This window comes from Salvelinus namaycush, chromosome 40, assembly GCF_016432855.1.
Source record: "Salvelinus namaycush isolate Seneca chromosome 40, SaNama_1.0, whole genome shotgun sequence".
NCBI lineage: Eukaryota > Metazoa > Chordata > Actinopteri > Salmoniformes > Salmonidae > Salvelinus > Salvelinus namaycush.
The window spans coordinates 9328477-9342201 of NC_052346.1; the positions used below are offsets into that span (position 1 = coordinate 9328477).

The 13725-nt window shown below is 42.4% G+C and overlaps 1 protein-coding gene across 1 annotated transcript; it reads left to right on the plus strand.

The window, feature by feature from the left end:
- The first annotated feature begins 315 nt into the window (after positions 1 to 315).
- LOC120033205 (metalloreductase STEAP3-like) lies at positions 316 to 7448 on the plus strand. Its single transcript, XM_038979488.1, is given in 5 exon segments — positions 316 to 502; positions 505 to 785; positions 4268 to 4795; positions 5012 to 5170; positions 6950 to 7448. Coding segments are annotated over 5 exon segments (1434 nt in total). The 3' UTR covers positions 7229 to 7448.
- The last annotated feature ends 6277 nt before the right edge of the window (positions 7449 to 13725 follow it).

Here is a 13725-nt window from a genome sequence, read left to right on the forward strand (position 1 = left end):
CAGTGTTAATTTGTGTCAATAACACAGTCTTCTTTACATTGAATGCTGCACAGACATAATTGTCTATTGATAGACATTTTCCAATGTTAGCGACTTTTGTTTTTTTCAGCTCAGGACAGGATGCCCCAGGAGGAGATGGAGAAGCCTCTGCACAGACATAATTGTCTATTGATAGACATTTTCCAATGTTAGCGACTTTTCGTTTTTTTCAGCTCAGGACAGGATGCCCCAGGAGATGGAGAAGCCTCTGCACAGACATAATTGTCTACTGTTAGACATTTTCCGACGTTAGCGACTTTTCCAGCTCAGGACAGGATGCCCCAGGAGGAGATGGAGAAGCCTCTTATACTTGGTGGTGCTAGCCCCAGACACCTCAAAACCTCCATGTCCGATCCAGGTACCCCCTTGGTTGGCATCCTGGGCACAGGTGACTTCTCCCGCTCCTTAGCCACCAGGCTGGTAGCCTCCGGGTACCGGGTGGTGGTGGGCAGCTGCAACCCAGGCGCTGTGCCTCACTCTTTCCCGCGTAGGCTGAAGTGACCACCCAGGCCGACCTGGTGTTCGTGGCCCTCTTCCCTGAGCACTACTCCACCCTAGCTGGACTGAGGGAGCCGCTAGTGGGGAAGACTCTGGTGGATGTTAGTACTGGTACTAAGATCAACAGTGATAAGCAGTCATTTGCAGAGCAGCTGGCCAATATTTTCCCAGAGAGCAGTGTGGTGAAGGGCTTTAATGTGATCTCGGCCTGGAGCCTGCAGAAGGGGCCAAGGGACGCCAGCAGACAGGTAAAGCCTAGGTCATCTGCACACACAACAGTGCCAGAGAAGACAGACATTACTACTCTGAATGACATTTGATATACCGGTATTGATGCAGGGACCGGTTTGGGTTTTTACTTTACTGGTATTTGAATGTTTGGTTTGTTAAATGTGATACGCCATGTGTAGTGTCAATTTTGATAGTTTCATATGCTACTTGAGCCATCTCTCTCCGTGCCACTTTCCACACAGCGCTAGTCACGCAATAAGCGCATTTGATGTTCCTCAACCACGAGACACTTGCGTTCAGTCTGCATGGTCAATGCAGCACATGGAACAATATTGATGACTACAGTGCTGTTTTCACTTTGTTTCTTAATATAAATCCACTAGTGTAATATCATGACACTATTTGTTTTTTTTTTTACATCAGCAAACAGCTAGTTTGTCTTTTTCTTAGGAAGTTGCCCTAAATCTTGAAAGATGCTAATTGTTAGCCGCTAATAGCTAGCTAATACATGTACTGAGTAAGAGCAAACGTAGCTAGCTAATACAGCTTGATAACACCAGTATGTTGTTTGTGCAATAGTATCTTCTAAATCAAAGAGGAATATTCAAAGCAAGAATATGTTAGCTACATGAAGTAGCTAAGTGAAAACATGCAATGTTGCCAAAGCTTATAGGGTCCCCTAGGAAACACTTAACAACACTTTTGTTCCTACCCTGTCACAATAACTCCTCCCTGGCATTTTAATTCGTTGTCATCTCAAACAACACTGTATTTAAAGTGCCCACTATTATATTCTAACTATAGAATTAGAATAGTCTTTATATTTCCATGTTTCAACAGTTTTGCTCTAATTTGCAAGTCAAATCGCAATTGCAACATTTGGTTAAAAATAAGTCCCAATATTATTTGCCCATATCATTCAGCCCTAAATGGCAGTGTGGGAATTCTCAATTGAGCAGTGGTGTAAAAATACTTCTTAAGTCATTTTTTTTGTTGGTATCTGTACTTTAATATTTTTATATTTGACAACTTTTACTAACTACATTCCTAAAGAAAATACTGTACTTTTTGCTCCATACATTTTCCCTGACACCTAAAAGTACTTGTACATTTTCAATGCTTAGCAGGACAGGAAAATGGGCCAACTCACGCACTTGTCAAGAGAAGATCCCTGGTCGTCTACTGCCTCTGACCTGGAGGACTCACTAAACACAAATGCTTTGTTGGTAAATTAGGTCTCTTGGAGTGTGCCCCTGGCTATCTGTAAATACATTTAAAAAAACAAAATGGTGCCATCTGGTTTGCATAATATAAGGAATTTGAAATTATTTATACTTTTGATACATACAGTTGAAGTTGGAAGTTTACATACACCTTAGCCAAATACATTGAAACTCAGTTTAACAATTCCTGACATTTAATCCGAGTAAAAATTCCCTGTCTAAGGTCAGTTAGGATCACCACTTTTATTTTAAGAATCTGAAATGTCAGAATAATAGTAGAGACTTTTTAAAATTGTTTAACTTGTTTAACTTGGGTCAAACGTTTCAGTTAGCCTTCCACAAGCTTCCCACAATAAGTTGGGTGAATTTTGTCCCATTCCTTCTGACAGAGCTTATGTAACTGAGTCAGGTTTGGAGGTCTCCTTGCTCGCACACACTTTTTCAGTTCTGCCCACAAATGTTCTATAGGATTGGGGTCAGGGCTTTGTGATGGCCACTCCAATAATTAGACTTTTTTGTCCTGAAGCCATTTTGGCACAACTTTGAAAGTATGCTTGGGGTCGTTGTCCATTTGGAAGACGCATTTGCGACCAAGCTTTAACTTCCTGACTGATGTCTTGAGATGTTGCTTCAATATATCCACATAATTGTCCATCCTCGTGATGCCATCTATTTTGTGAAGTGCACCAGACCCTCCTGCAGCAAAGCACCCCCACAACATGATGCTGCCACCCCCATGCTTCACGGTTTGGATTGTGTTCGTCGGCTTGCAAGCCAGTTATATTTTTGTTTCATCAGACCAGAGGACTTTTCTCCAAAAAGTACGATCTTTGTCCCCATGTGCAGTTGCAAACCGTAGTCTGGCTTTTTTATGGCGGTTTTGGAGCAGTGGCTTCTTCCTTGCTGAGCGGCCTTTCAGGTTATGTCGATATAGGACTTGTTTTACTGTGGATATAGATACTTTTGTACCCGTTTCCTCCAGCATCTTTACTAGGTCCTTTGCTGTTGTTCTGGGATTGAGTTGTACTTTTCGCACCAAAGTACGTTCATCTCTAGGAGACAGAACACGTCTTCTTCCTGACCGGTATGATTGCTGCGTGGTCCCATGGTGTTTATACTTGCGTACTATTGTTTGTACAGATGAACGGGGTACCTTCAGGTGTTTGGAAATTGCTCCCAAGGATAAACCAGACTTGTGGAGGTCTACAATTTTTTTTTCTGAAGTCTTGGCTGATTTCTTTCGATTTTCCCATGATGTCAAGCAGAGTCACTGAGTTTGAAGGTAGGCCTTGACATACATCTACAGGTACACCTCCAATTGACTCAAATGATGTCAGTTAGCCTATCAGAAGCTTCTAACGCCATGACATAATTTTCTGGAATTTTCCAAGCTGTTTAAAGGCACAGTCAACTTAGTGTATGTAAACTTCTGACCCACTTGAATTGTGATACACTGAGTTATAAGTGAAATAATCTGTCTATAAACAATTGTTGGAAAAATTACTTGTGTCATGCACAAAGTAGACCGACTTGCCAAAACTATAGTTTATTAACAAGAAATTTGTGGAGTGGTTGAAAAACGATTTTTAATGACTCCAACCTAAGTGTATGTAATCTTCCGACTTCAACTGTAAGTACATTTTATGAATTACATTTACTTTTTATACTTAAATATTTAAAACCAAATACTTTTAGAATTTTTCTCAAGTAGTATTTTACTGGGTGACTTTTACTTTTTACTTGAGGCATTTTCTATTAACGTATCTTTACTTTTACTCAAGTATGACAATTGGGTACTTTTTCCACCACTGTAATTGAGTGCAGGAAATGCAGAAGTGCTGAAATGTGTTTTGGTTGAAGTTGACTTGAACAGTATAAAACAATCAGAAGTCACTTAGAATGTATATGTTGCCACCCTAGGATCACTCACTACTCATAAAGCAAATGTAGAACTTTTATTATTCAAAAACTAAAAATACCATCCAATTTTAAAAAAAATACTGTGATAGAATATTTTGGCCATATTGCCTAGCCCTACTGTTTTATAGTTTTTTGCTCTAAACCGGACAATGTCCACAGTTTATGTTATGTTACATGTTTCACACATTCTCGAGTTGCAACCATATTATCACAGGTGTTGGTCATACGGTGTTAATGTAGCTAAACTATGTGATGTAGGCTATTGGTAAAGTATCGTGTCTCTTCAGTTGGGTTCTCCTTGGTGAAGATTCCCTTCCCTGACACTCTTCTGTGACACTCGCCTCTTTACTATCCAGGTGCTGATTTGCAGTGACAGCAGTAGGGCCAAGAGCGATGTACTCCAGATCTGCCGCAGTCTTGGCTTCATCCCTGTTGACATGGGTCGCCTCTCCTCTGCCCAGGAGATAGAGAACACTCCCCTGTACCTCTTCCCCTCGTGGCGCGTCCCATGTCTCTCCACCCTCGGCCTCTTCCTCCTCTTCTACGCCTACAACTTCCTTCGTGACGTCGTCCACCCCTACGCCACGGCGGGGAAGAGCACATTCTACAAAATTCCGGTGGAGGTGGTAAACGTGACACTCCCCTCTGTGGCCTTGGTGACCCTGGCTCTGGTCTACCTGCCCGGTCTCGTGGCTGCCTTCCTGCAGCTGTCGTGGGGCACCAAGTACAGGCGTTTCCCCAACTGGTTGGATCGCTGGCTGCAGCAGCGGAAGCAGTTGGGCCTCTGTGCTTTTCTCTGCGCAGCACTGCACGCCGTCTATAGCCTGTGTTTGCCCATGCGCAGGTCTGCTCGCTACAATCTGCTCAACGCTGCCTTCAAACAGGTGAGAAAAGCATCAGTACACTATTTATACATAGTTTAGCCTACATACTATTAATGAATTAGTATTGAATTATAAATGTATAGGTCTAAAGCATTAAAAACATTACAACTCATCAGCATTTAGAACGTTTTCAATATGGTAAAACATTTGTCATGGCTTATTCATGGTGTAACCACCTGACATCACAGTAAGCAACAATGTGTGTTTACTGTGCAGGTGAAGGTAGGCCAAGAGGACTCGTGGGTAGAGGAGGAGGTGTGGAGGATGGAGCTGTATCTGTCTATAGGCATCCTGGGCCTTCTCTCTCTGCTGGCTATCTCCTCACTGCCCACCGTGGGCAACTCGCTCAACTGGAGGGAGTTCATCTTCGTACAGGTCAGCACATTTGCACAGACACCTTTTCTGTCTACATGAGCAGTAGTTCAATGAAGCAGTCAAAGACTGGCAAAACACATTTATATTGTAGCCTACTGTGGAAAGACAACCTCTGAGCTGTGTGTGTCAACTCTTCTCCTCGCATGCCGCGGAATTCATAAAGGGGGATGGTTCCATTTCCCAGGGATTTGTCCTTCTTTGGAGCGTTTAGAACTTTCCCTTCACATGTATGCTAAGCTGATCCAGTCGGCGCCAGATTAGTCACATGCTGCTAGTCCCTGTGATAAAAGGCCTGGGTTCTGCTTGGCCTGTCTGCCTACAGCCCGGAGCCGCAGTAAAACATTTGAGCATTATTCTCCATCAAGATTACAATCCTGCAGTCCCTTAAGCGTGCAGCCAGCCAGACATAGTGTAGCGAGTTCAGTCAGGCTGATTCGTAGTGCGGACGACAGACGGACATTGCTTTAAGTGAGTTAGGCTGGTATTAGGAACTGTTAACTCGCACTGACTCTTAACAGAGCCTTGTATCTCATTTTACCAATAATTATACATTTTAGTATTTTAAGTAATAAACATGTAAACTGAACAAAAATATAAACACAATCATTTCAAAGATTTTACTGAGTACTTCTTATAAGGAAATCAGTCAATTGAAATAAATTCATTAGGCCCTAATCTATGGATTTCACATGACGGTGCAGCCATGTGTGGACCTTAGAGGGCATAGGCCCACCCACTTAGCAGCCAGGCCCACCCATTGGGGAGCCAGGCCCAGCCAATCAGAATGAATTTTTCTCCACAAAAGGACTTTATTACAGACATATATACTCCCCAGCACCCCCCTGTGTTGTGTGACAAATCTGCACGTTTTAAAGTGGCCTTTTATTGTTCCCAGCACAAGGTGAACCTGTGTGATGATCATACGGTTTAATCAGCTTCTTGATTTGCCACACCTGCCAGTGGATGGATTATCTTGGCAATGGAGAAATGCTCACTAACAGGGATGTAAACAAATTTGTGGACAACATTTGAGAGAAATACACTTTTTTTGTGTATGGATTTTTTACATTTCAGCTCAGGACCAACATGTTGCGTTTTATATTTTTGTTCCGTGTATATTTAGGGATGCGGATGAAATGGGTGAGTCACGACTGAACCTTCCCACCTGTCAAGAGTAATTATAATTCAGCTGCTCTCTGTAGTGCCCTGTACTGTGCTAATAATTAGAGGGAACACACACACACGGACACAGACACACACACACGCTGACTACAGGGGCTCATTAAGGACAAATGTTGAGCTTGTAGGTCATACTGTTCCCTTGGGCCTCTACTACACTCGTGCTTCCACGATGAGCTAATATGCTGCACATATAATATACCACTCAAATCACCACTTCCTTTCACCTCACTAAGATGTTGAGTTATTAAAAGGTTATGTAGAAAGTTCAAAGGTCAACAATCAGCTCCCAGGTGTTCTGTACATCTGGGTAGGCCAACTTCATTTGCATGTAGTCTTTCATAAAGGGGTTTGATTGGGTATGTATGGAGTATTGGGGGGTTTATAATAAGTTCAAGAGTTTAAGTGTATTTTTTAAAGTTTTAATGTAAAATGGGCCATCACCACCAGATCTCACAACCTGACATTGTATTGAATAAAAAAAGCTTGATTTCAAAACAAATTAACTTATAGTGAGTACATCTGAAGGTGGCTATCACCCAGATTCAGTTCAATTCAAATAAGTTAATTATCATGGTCCTCTGTCTCTCTCCCCTCCAGTCCAGACTGGGCTACATGGCCCTGTTGATGGCCACCCTCCACACGCTGACCTACGGCTGGGACCTGGAGCAGTATCGCTTCTACCTCCCTCCCACCTTCCTGCTGGTGCTGGTCCTGCCGCTGGCTGTGCTGCTGGGGAGGCTGACTCTGTCCCTGCCGTGCGTGGCTCTCCGGCTGAGTCGTATCAGGAGGGGTTGGGAGAAGAGCCGAGCCATCCGGTTCACACTGCCTGAGGACGAGTGTAACGGGCCATCACAGGAGGACATCAGTAATGTTTGAGAGAGATGCTTGGTTTAGTCTTACATGAAGGATTGAATGAAGGAAGCATGGAAGACACACACACACACACACACGCAGGCAAGTGGAGATGGGAGAGAAGTACTGACTGTCATATTAAGGGATGTAATATCACCAGCCTTATGCATCAAAAGCAGTTTAGGGATTTCAATGGCCTTTGTTTTACTAGTGAACATGCTACTTGTTTGGATGACATGTCATCTATAGCACTACCATTTACCTTGTTATATTTCTCAAGAGAAATGAACTATGGTTCTATTGCTCACTAAGCCTCCGGCACATGATGCCTTTTGGATGGATGCATGTACAGTGATGCATTTTGGAGATGACTATTGTAGTGCTGCTTTAAATTTGCTGCCTCTACTCCCTTTAACTAAATTGGAAACCAGACATTGTCATTGTCTTCCTACTTGTTTCTTAGCCAGTCAGATACTGGGCCTCCAATGCTATTGGGTTTAAAAAATATATATACATTTGTACTGTCAGGCTTTCACTTCAACGTGAGCGAAGCCTGGGCATCCGACACTGTACTTGTAGTGCTGTTAGATGCCTCAGCTCTGTCTGCCCTGCTCGCGGCTGAATCTGGCTCAGCTGTCAGATTTGCCTGCGCTGACACTAAGGTCAGTCAGAGCCAAAATGTTGCACCTCACAGCAATGTCATCGGTTGTTCGGGGGTGTCATGCCAGCTTCTGCTGTGTAATCACTTCTTACTACTCGGAGACGTGTTAAGAAAATAGACCTTTCTATTTTTTGCCTTAGACTATTTTTGCATTGTTTTAATGTGCCATTGAATGCACTATAATGTTTATACTTTACCTGGTCAGAGTCTTTCAAAGATCAAATGTGTGCCAAAGATTGTGAAAATATATTGTCAAAGATTGTAGAAATGTACTATCAAGGACCATATTGTTGCAGGCACCAAACCGTCGAGGATGGCTCATGTTGTGTTTGTGTTGAAGTTACACTGTTATGTAGGTATAATTTAAATATGATGCCATTGTATAAAATGTACTAATTTTATTGAACAATCAAACTAACCTGTTGTCATGGTGACTCAACGGTACATGTGAAATTGTAAGAGCTATTTTATATTCTCGACTTACATGTTTTCTTGTATCACTTGTATGGTTCTGTTAAATTCAATAAGCTCCATAGGTTTATTCACAAAATGAAACCCAAGACGTGTATTTTGATAGTGCTTATCGGCAGAATAAACATACTATTTTCCACAATTTACCCATTCTTTGTTATGCAGAAGTTCATGAATGTATTTAATTTCCTCTCACTATCCTTACTGACCTGGAGATTGACTGTGGACACATGCTGTCCTCTTGTGGTAGCTATAGGCTATTGCATTTGTCACCTCCCATTTCTTCCGCATTTCCAATGGGATTTGAGATGTCGCAACCTACTCAAAGGTTAAAGGTAAGACGGAATCACGGAAGTGAGCATTTCCACACGCAAGGAGTAGCTAGGACTTTTTCTGTGGCACAACATGTCCATGGTAAGCAGATTTTTTTTTTTTTTTTTATATATAAATATGTGCAGTAACTAACCCAAAGTCATCTGTCAAAATGTTACTGATACCTTCCAGGTGTTAATATCTGAATCTATTATGCATTTCTTTTTAAAATATTTTTTATATTTTTGCAGTTGATCTGTTATGAATCTACTGCATGTAGCTTACATGCTGACCAGACCGGCCACCTTGCGTGCACGAGCGTCGAAAAATACTTTTAGAAATCCATGTTATTCAATTATTGCACCCACACTGCTCGCGCGTGCCAACGAGCGTCTGCGATACCAAGTGCTAAAATAGAAGTCATTCCTATTTCTGACGCAGATCGCGCTGAAAGTCCTGCCTCCCATCTTCTCATTGGTTTATAGAAGCAGGTACCCCACGTGCCATCTCGGTTGGCCATTTTATGTGTGGATTAACTGTCGGAGTAGAGGACCTTGTGCTTTTCAGGTAAAATAACAACTCAGCCGGTCATGGGTGCACCTCAGCCACGCTCAAGGTACTGAACGATATTATAACCGCCATCGATAAAAGACAGTACTGTGCAGCCGTCTTCATCGACCTGGCCAAGGCTTTCGACTCTGTCAATCACCGTATTCTTATCGGCAGACTCAATAGCCTTGGTTTTTCTAATGCCTGCCTGGCCTGGTTCACCAACTACTTTGCAGACAGAGTTCAGTGTGTCAAATCGGAGGGCATGTTGTCCGTACCTATGGCAGTCTCTATGGGGGTACCACAGGGTTCAATTCTCGGGCCGACTCTTTTCTCTGTATATATCAATGATGTCGCTCTTGCTGCGGGCGATTCCCTGATCCACCTCTACGCAGACGACACCATTCTGTATACTTCTGGCCCTTCCTTGAACACTGTGCTAACTAACCTCAAAATGAGCTTCAATGCCATACAACACCCCTTCCGTGGCCTCCAACTGCTCTTTAAACGCTAGTAAAACCAAATGCATGCTTTTCAACCGTTCGCTGCCAGGGAGGTGACCAAGAACTCGATGGTCACTGAATGAGCTCCAGAGTTCCTCTGTGAAGATTGGAGAACCTTCCAGAAGGACAACCATCTCTGTGGCCAGACTGAAGCCACTCCTCAGTAAAAGGCACATGACAGCCCTCTTGGAGTTTGCCAAAAGGCAAAAATATGGGTGTGCCAAGCTTGTAACGTCATACCCAAGAAGACTTGAGGCTGTAATCACTGCCAAAGGTGCTTCAACAAAGTACTGAGTAAAGGGTCTGAATACTTATGTAAATGTTTAATTTCCGTTTTTTTTTTTTTTTTATGAATTTCTAAACCAGTTTTTGCATCGTCATTATGGGGTACTGTGTGTAGATTGAGGAAAAGCAACAATTGAATCCATTTTAGAATAACGCTGTAATGTAACAATGTCAAGGGGTCTGAATGCTTTCTGAATGCATTGTACTTACAACTTCTTATGAGTATGGCCAGGAGTTTTGTAGCACTGTGCTTTTACCAATATTTCCAGCATTGTTCACTAGTGCTGCTGCAGGTAGGAAATGTTCTGTAATTGACACAAGCGGTCTCCACTTAATCAATCCATGTCTGGTTGGCGCGGGGATCGCTTAAGCCAGGGGAGGCGTAGCTCTGAATCACACAAAGCCTATTATTTGGCAGGGAATACTATTTGTACACCTCACTTTTCTCAAACTGATCCTCCAACGCACTCAGAAGTTGTAGCAAAAAAATAAATTAAGGGCAGTTAAAGGGGACAGTCAATGACACCAACCATGAAAGTATATTGAAGTGAATTTGGGGAGTAGCCCCGACCAGGACTCGAACCCGGATCCATCGACTGTCAAGCCAACACCTTAACTGTACACCAAGAGGTTTGTACTTCTTGGCGTAACGGTTCATGTGTTGGCTTGACAATCACAGCTTTAAGTCTTGGTTGGGGCTACCCCCGAAGTTTGCTACAACATATAGTACTTCCGTGGTTGGTTTCATTGACTCTCCTCTTAAACTGCCCCTAATTGACAACTTTGGAGTCCATTGGGGAGGATCAGTTTGAGCAAAGTGATGTTTAGAATCACGGATCTACAAACAGTATTCCTTGCCAAATAATAGATTTTGTGCAATTTAAGATTGGCTGAGCTACGCATCCCCTGACTTAGGCAATGCCCATGCCAAACACACAACTGGATAGGGATTCATTGGAGACAGCTTGTGTCAGTTACAGAACATTTCCTAGGATTTCCTACCTACAGCAGAGCTAGTGGATGATGCAGGAAATACCAATACAAGTAGTGCCTCAGTTCCCCAACTTCTGACCCTACTTTTAAGCAGGTATCAACCTTTATAGTGTCTTATTACAAGGCGTGTAATTTTGCCTCTATATGCGTTTCTCAAGAGTTACAAAATGTATTGACTTATCAATTGTTTAGCTGCCTTTTGTCTGTATGTAAACTGTTTCAAACCATTCAGGGATTGACATTAAGGGTTGCCCTATTGCCTGCGGCAAGTGACCTGAACAGTTGCACCAGTTAAGCATGCTCTGAGGTTGCCCCTTTGGGCAGGTGATTTAAAAAAGTGAAAACAACCAAATTGCAAATATTTCCAGTAAGCCTGAAACTGATCTTTGTGAAAGATAGACAACGTATAGCAGTCAGCCTGCTCTGAGAATGTATTTACTGATAACAACCGAAATACAAAGAATTTCCAGGACTTGTTTTTCAGATTCCTCCCCTGTATGTGAAAGGCAGGCAATATGTGGCACTTCTGCATGTAGATATACTGAACTAAAAGTATAAACACAACATGTAAAGTGTTGGCTTCATGAGCTGAAATAAAAGATCAGAGAAATGTTCCAAATGCACAAAGTGTATTTATCCCAAATGTGTTTACATCCCTGTTAGTGAGCATTTCTCCTTTGCCAAGATAATCCATCCACCTGACAGGTGTGGCATATCAAGAAGCTGAGTAAACAGCATGATCATTACACAGGTGCACCTTGTGCTTGGGGACAAAAGGCCACTAAAATGTGCAGTTTTGTTCCTCCAGGTTTTTACTGAATGTGCAATTGGCATGATGACTGCAGGAATGTACACCACAGCTGTTGCCAGATAATTGAATCTTCATTTCTGTACCATAAGCCGTCTCCAACGTTGTTTTAGGGAATTTAGCAGTACGTCCAACTGGCCTCACAACCGCAGACCACGTGTAACCACGCCAGCCCAGGAATTCCACATCTGGCTTCTTCACAAGCTGGATGGTCTGAGACAAGCCACCTGGACAGCTGATGAAACTGTAGGTTTGCACAACCGAATAATTTCTGCACAAACTGTCAGAAACCTTCCCAGGGAAGCTCATCTGTGTGCCAGTCGTTCTCAGGGTCTTGACCTAACTCTAGTTTGACACGTAACCGACTTCAGTAGGCAAATGCTCACCTTCGATGGACACTGGAGAAGTGTGCTCTTCACGTATGAATCCCGGTTTCATCTGTACTAAGCAGAGAGCATGTGTAGGTGAGCGGTTTGCTGATGTCAACGTTGTGAGTAGAGTGCCCCATTGTGGGATTATGGTATGGGCAGGAATAAGCTATGGACAACGAACACAATTGCATTTTACCTATGGCAATTTGAATGCAGTGATACCGTGACGATATCCTGAGGGCCATTGTCGTGCCATTTGTCCGCCGTCATCACCTCATGTTTCAGCATCATAATGCACGGCCCCATGTTGCAAGGATCTGTACACAATTCCTGGAAGCTGAAAATGTCCCAGTTCTTCCATGGCCTGCATACTCACCAGACATGTCACCCATTGAGCATGTTTGGGATGCTCTGGATCGACGTGGACGACAGCGTGTTCCAGTTCCCGCTATAATACAGTTACTTTGCACAGCCATTAAAGACAAGTCGGACAACAATCCACAATCAACTGCCTGATCAACTCTATGGGAAGGAGATGTCAGGCTGCATGAGGCAAATGGTCACACCAGATACTAACTGGTTTTCTGATCCATGCCCCTACTTTCTTTTTAAAGGTATCTGTAACCAACAGATGTATATCTGTATTCCCAGTCATGTGAAATCCATAGATTGGGGCCTAATTTATTTATTTTCAATTGATTGATTTCCTTTTTATATGAACTAAACTGTAGAAGTTGTTGCTTTTTACATTTTTATTCAGTGTAGCTTATTTTTACATTAACAGGCAAGTGATCATAATCTTCGGGTAACCAAAAAAATACTCCTGACTTGTCCGATGGGCAAGTGTCTTTCAGACTGCCAATACCTGCCAGTTAAAGCAATATTTTTTTGTTGTAAGATAACTTTTAAGATGTATGCATTGTGTCCACAGAGCATCCGGGAATATTTGACTTCCAAGGAAAATCTAAATGGGATGGTTGGAAAGCACAGGAAGGTAAGTATTTTTGGACAATGTATTATTCTGCTTTTCCACTCTCTCGCTGTTTTGAATGTAACACAAATCTTCAATGTGTCCTGTTTCTATTTTCAATCCAATAGGAAAGTCCAAAGAAGATGCCATAAAATTAATATATTGTCTTTGTGGAAGAAATGAAAGCAAAGTATCCAATGTAGAGGTTCTTTAGGACATTAGTGCACACTTTTTCTTAGAACCATTTTATAATTAAGCAATAAGGCCTGAGGGGGTGTGTTATTATGGCCTCCGCTTTGCGTTGTGCCTAAGAACAGCCCTTAGCCATGGTATATTGGTCATATACCACAAATCCCAGAGGTGCCTTATTGCTATTATAAACTGGTTACCAATGTAAACATTACAGTAAAAATAAATGTTTTGTCATATCCGTGGTATAAGATCTGATATACCATGGCTGTCAGCCGATCAGGACTCGAACCACACAGTTTATAATAGGTTACAATGAACAAGAAGAAAAGAGACCAAATCTGAGATTTTACATGGGTAAAGTGTTTAGAGACAACCAAGATGACTGGTCTAACAAACTCTCACCAGC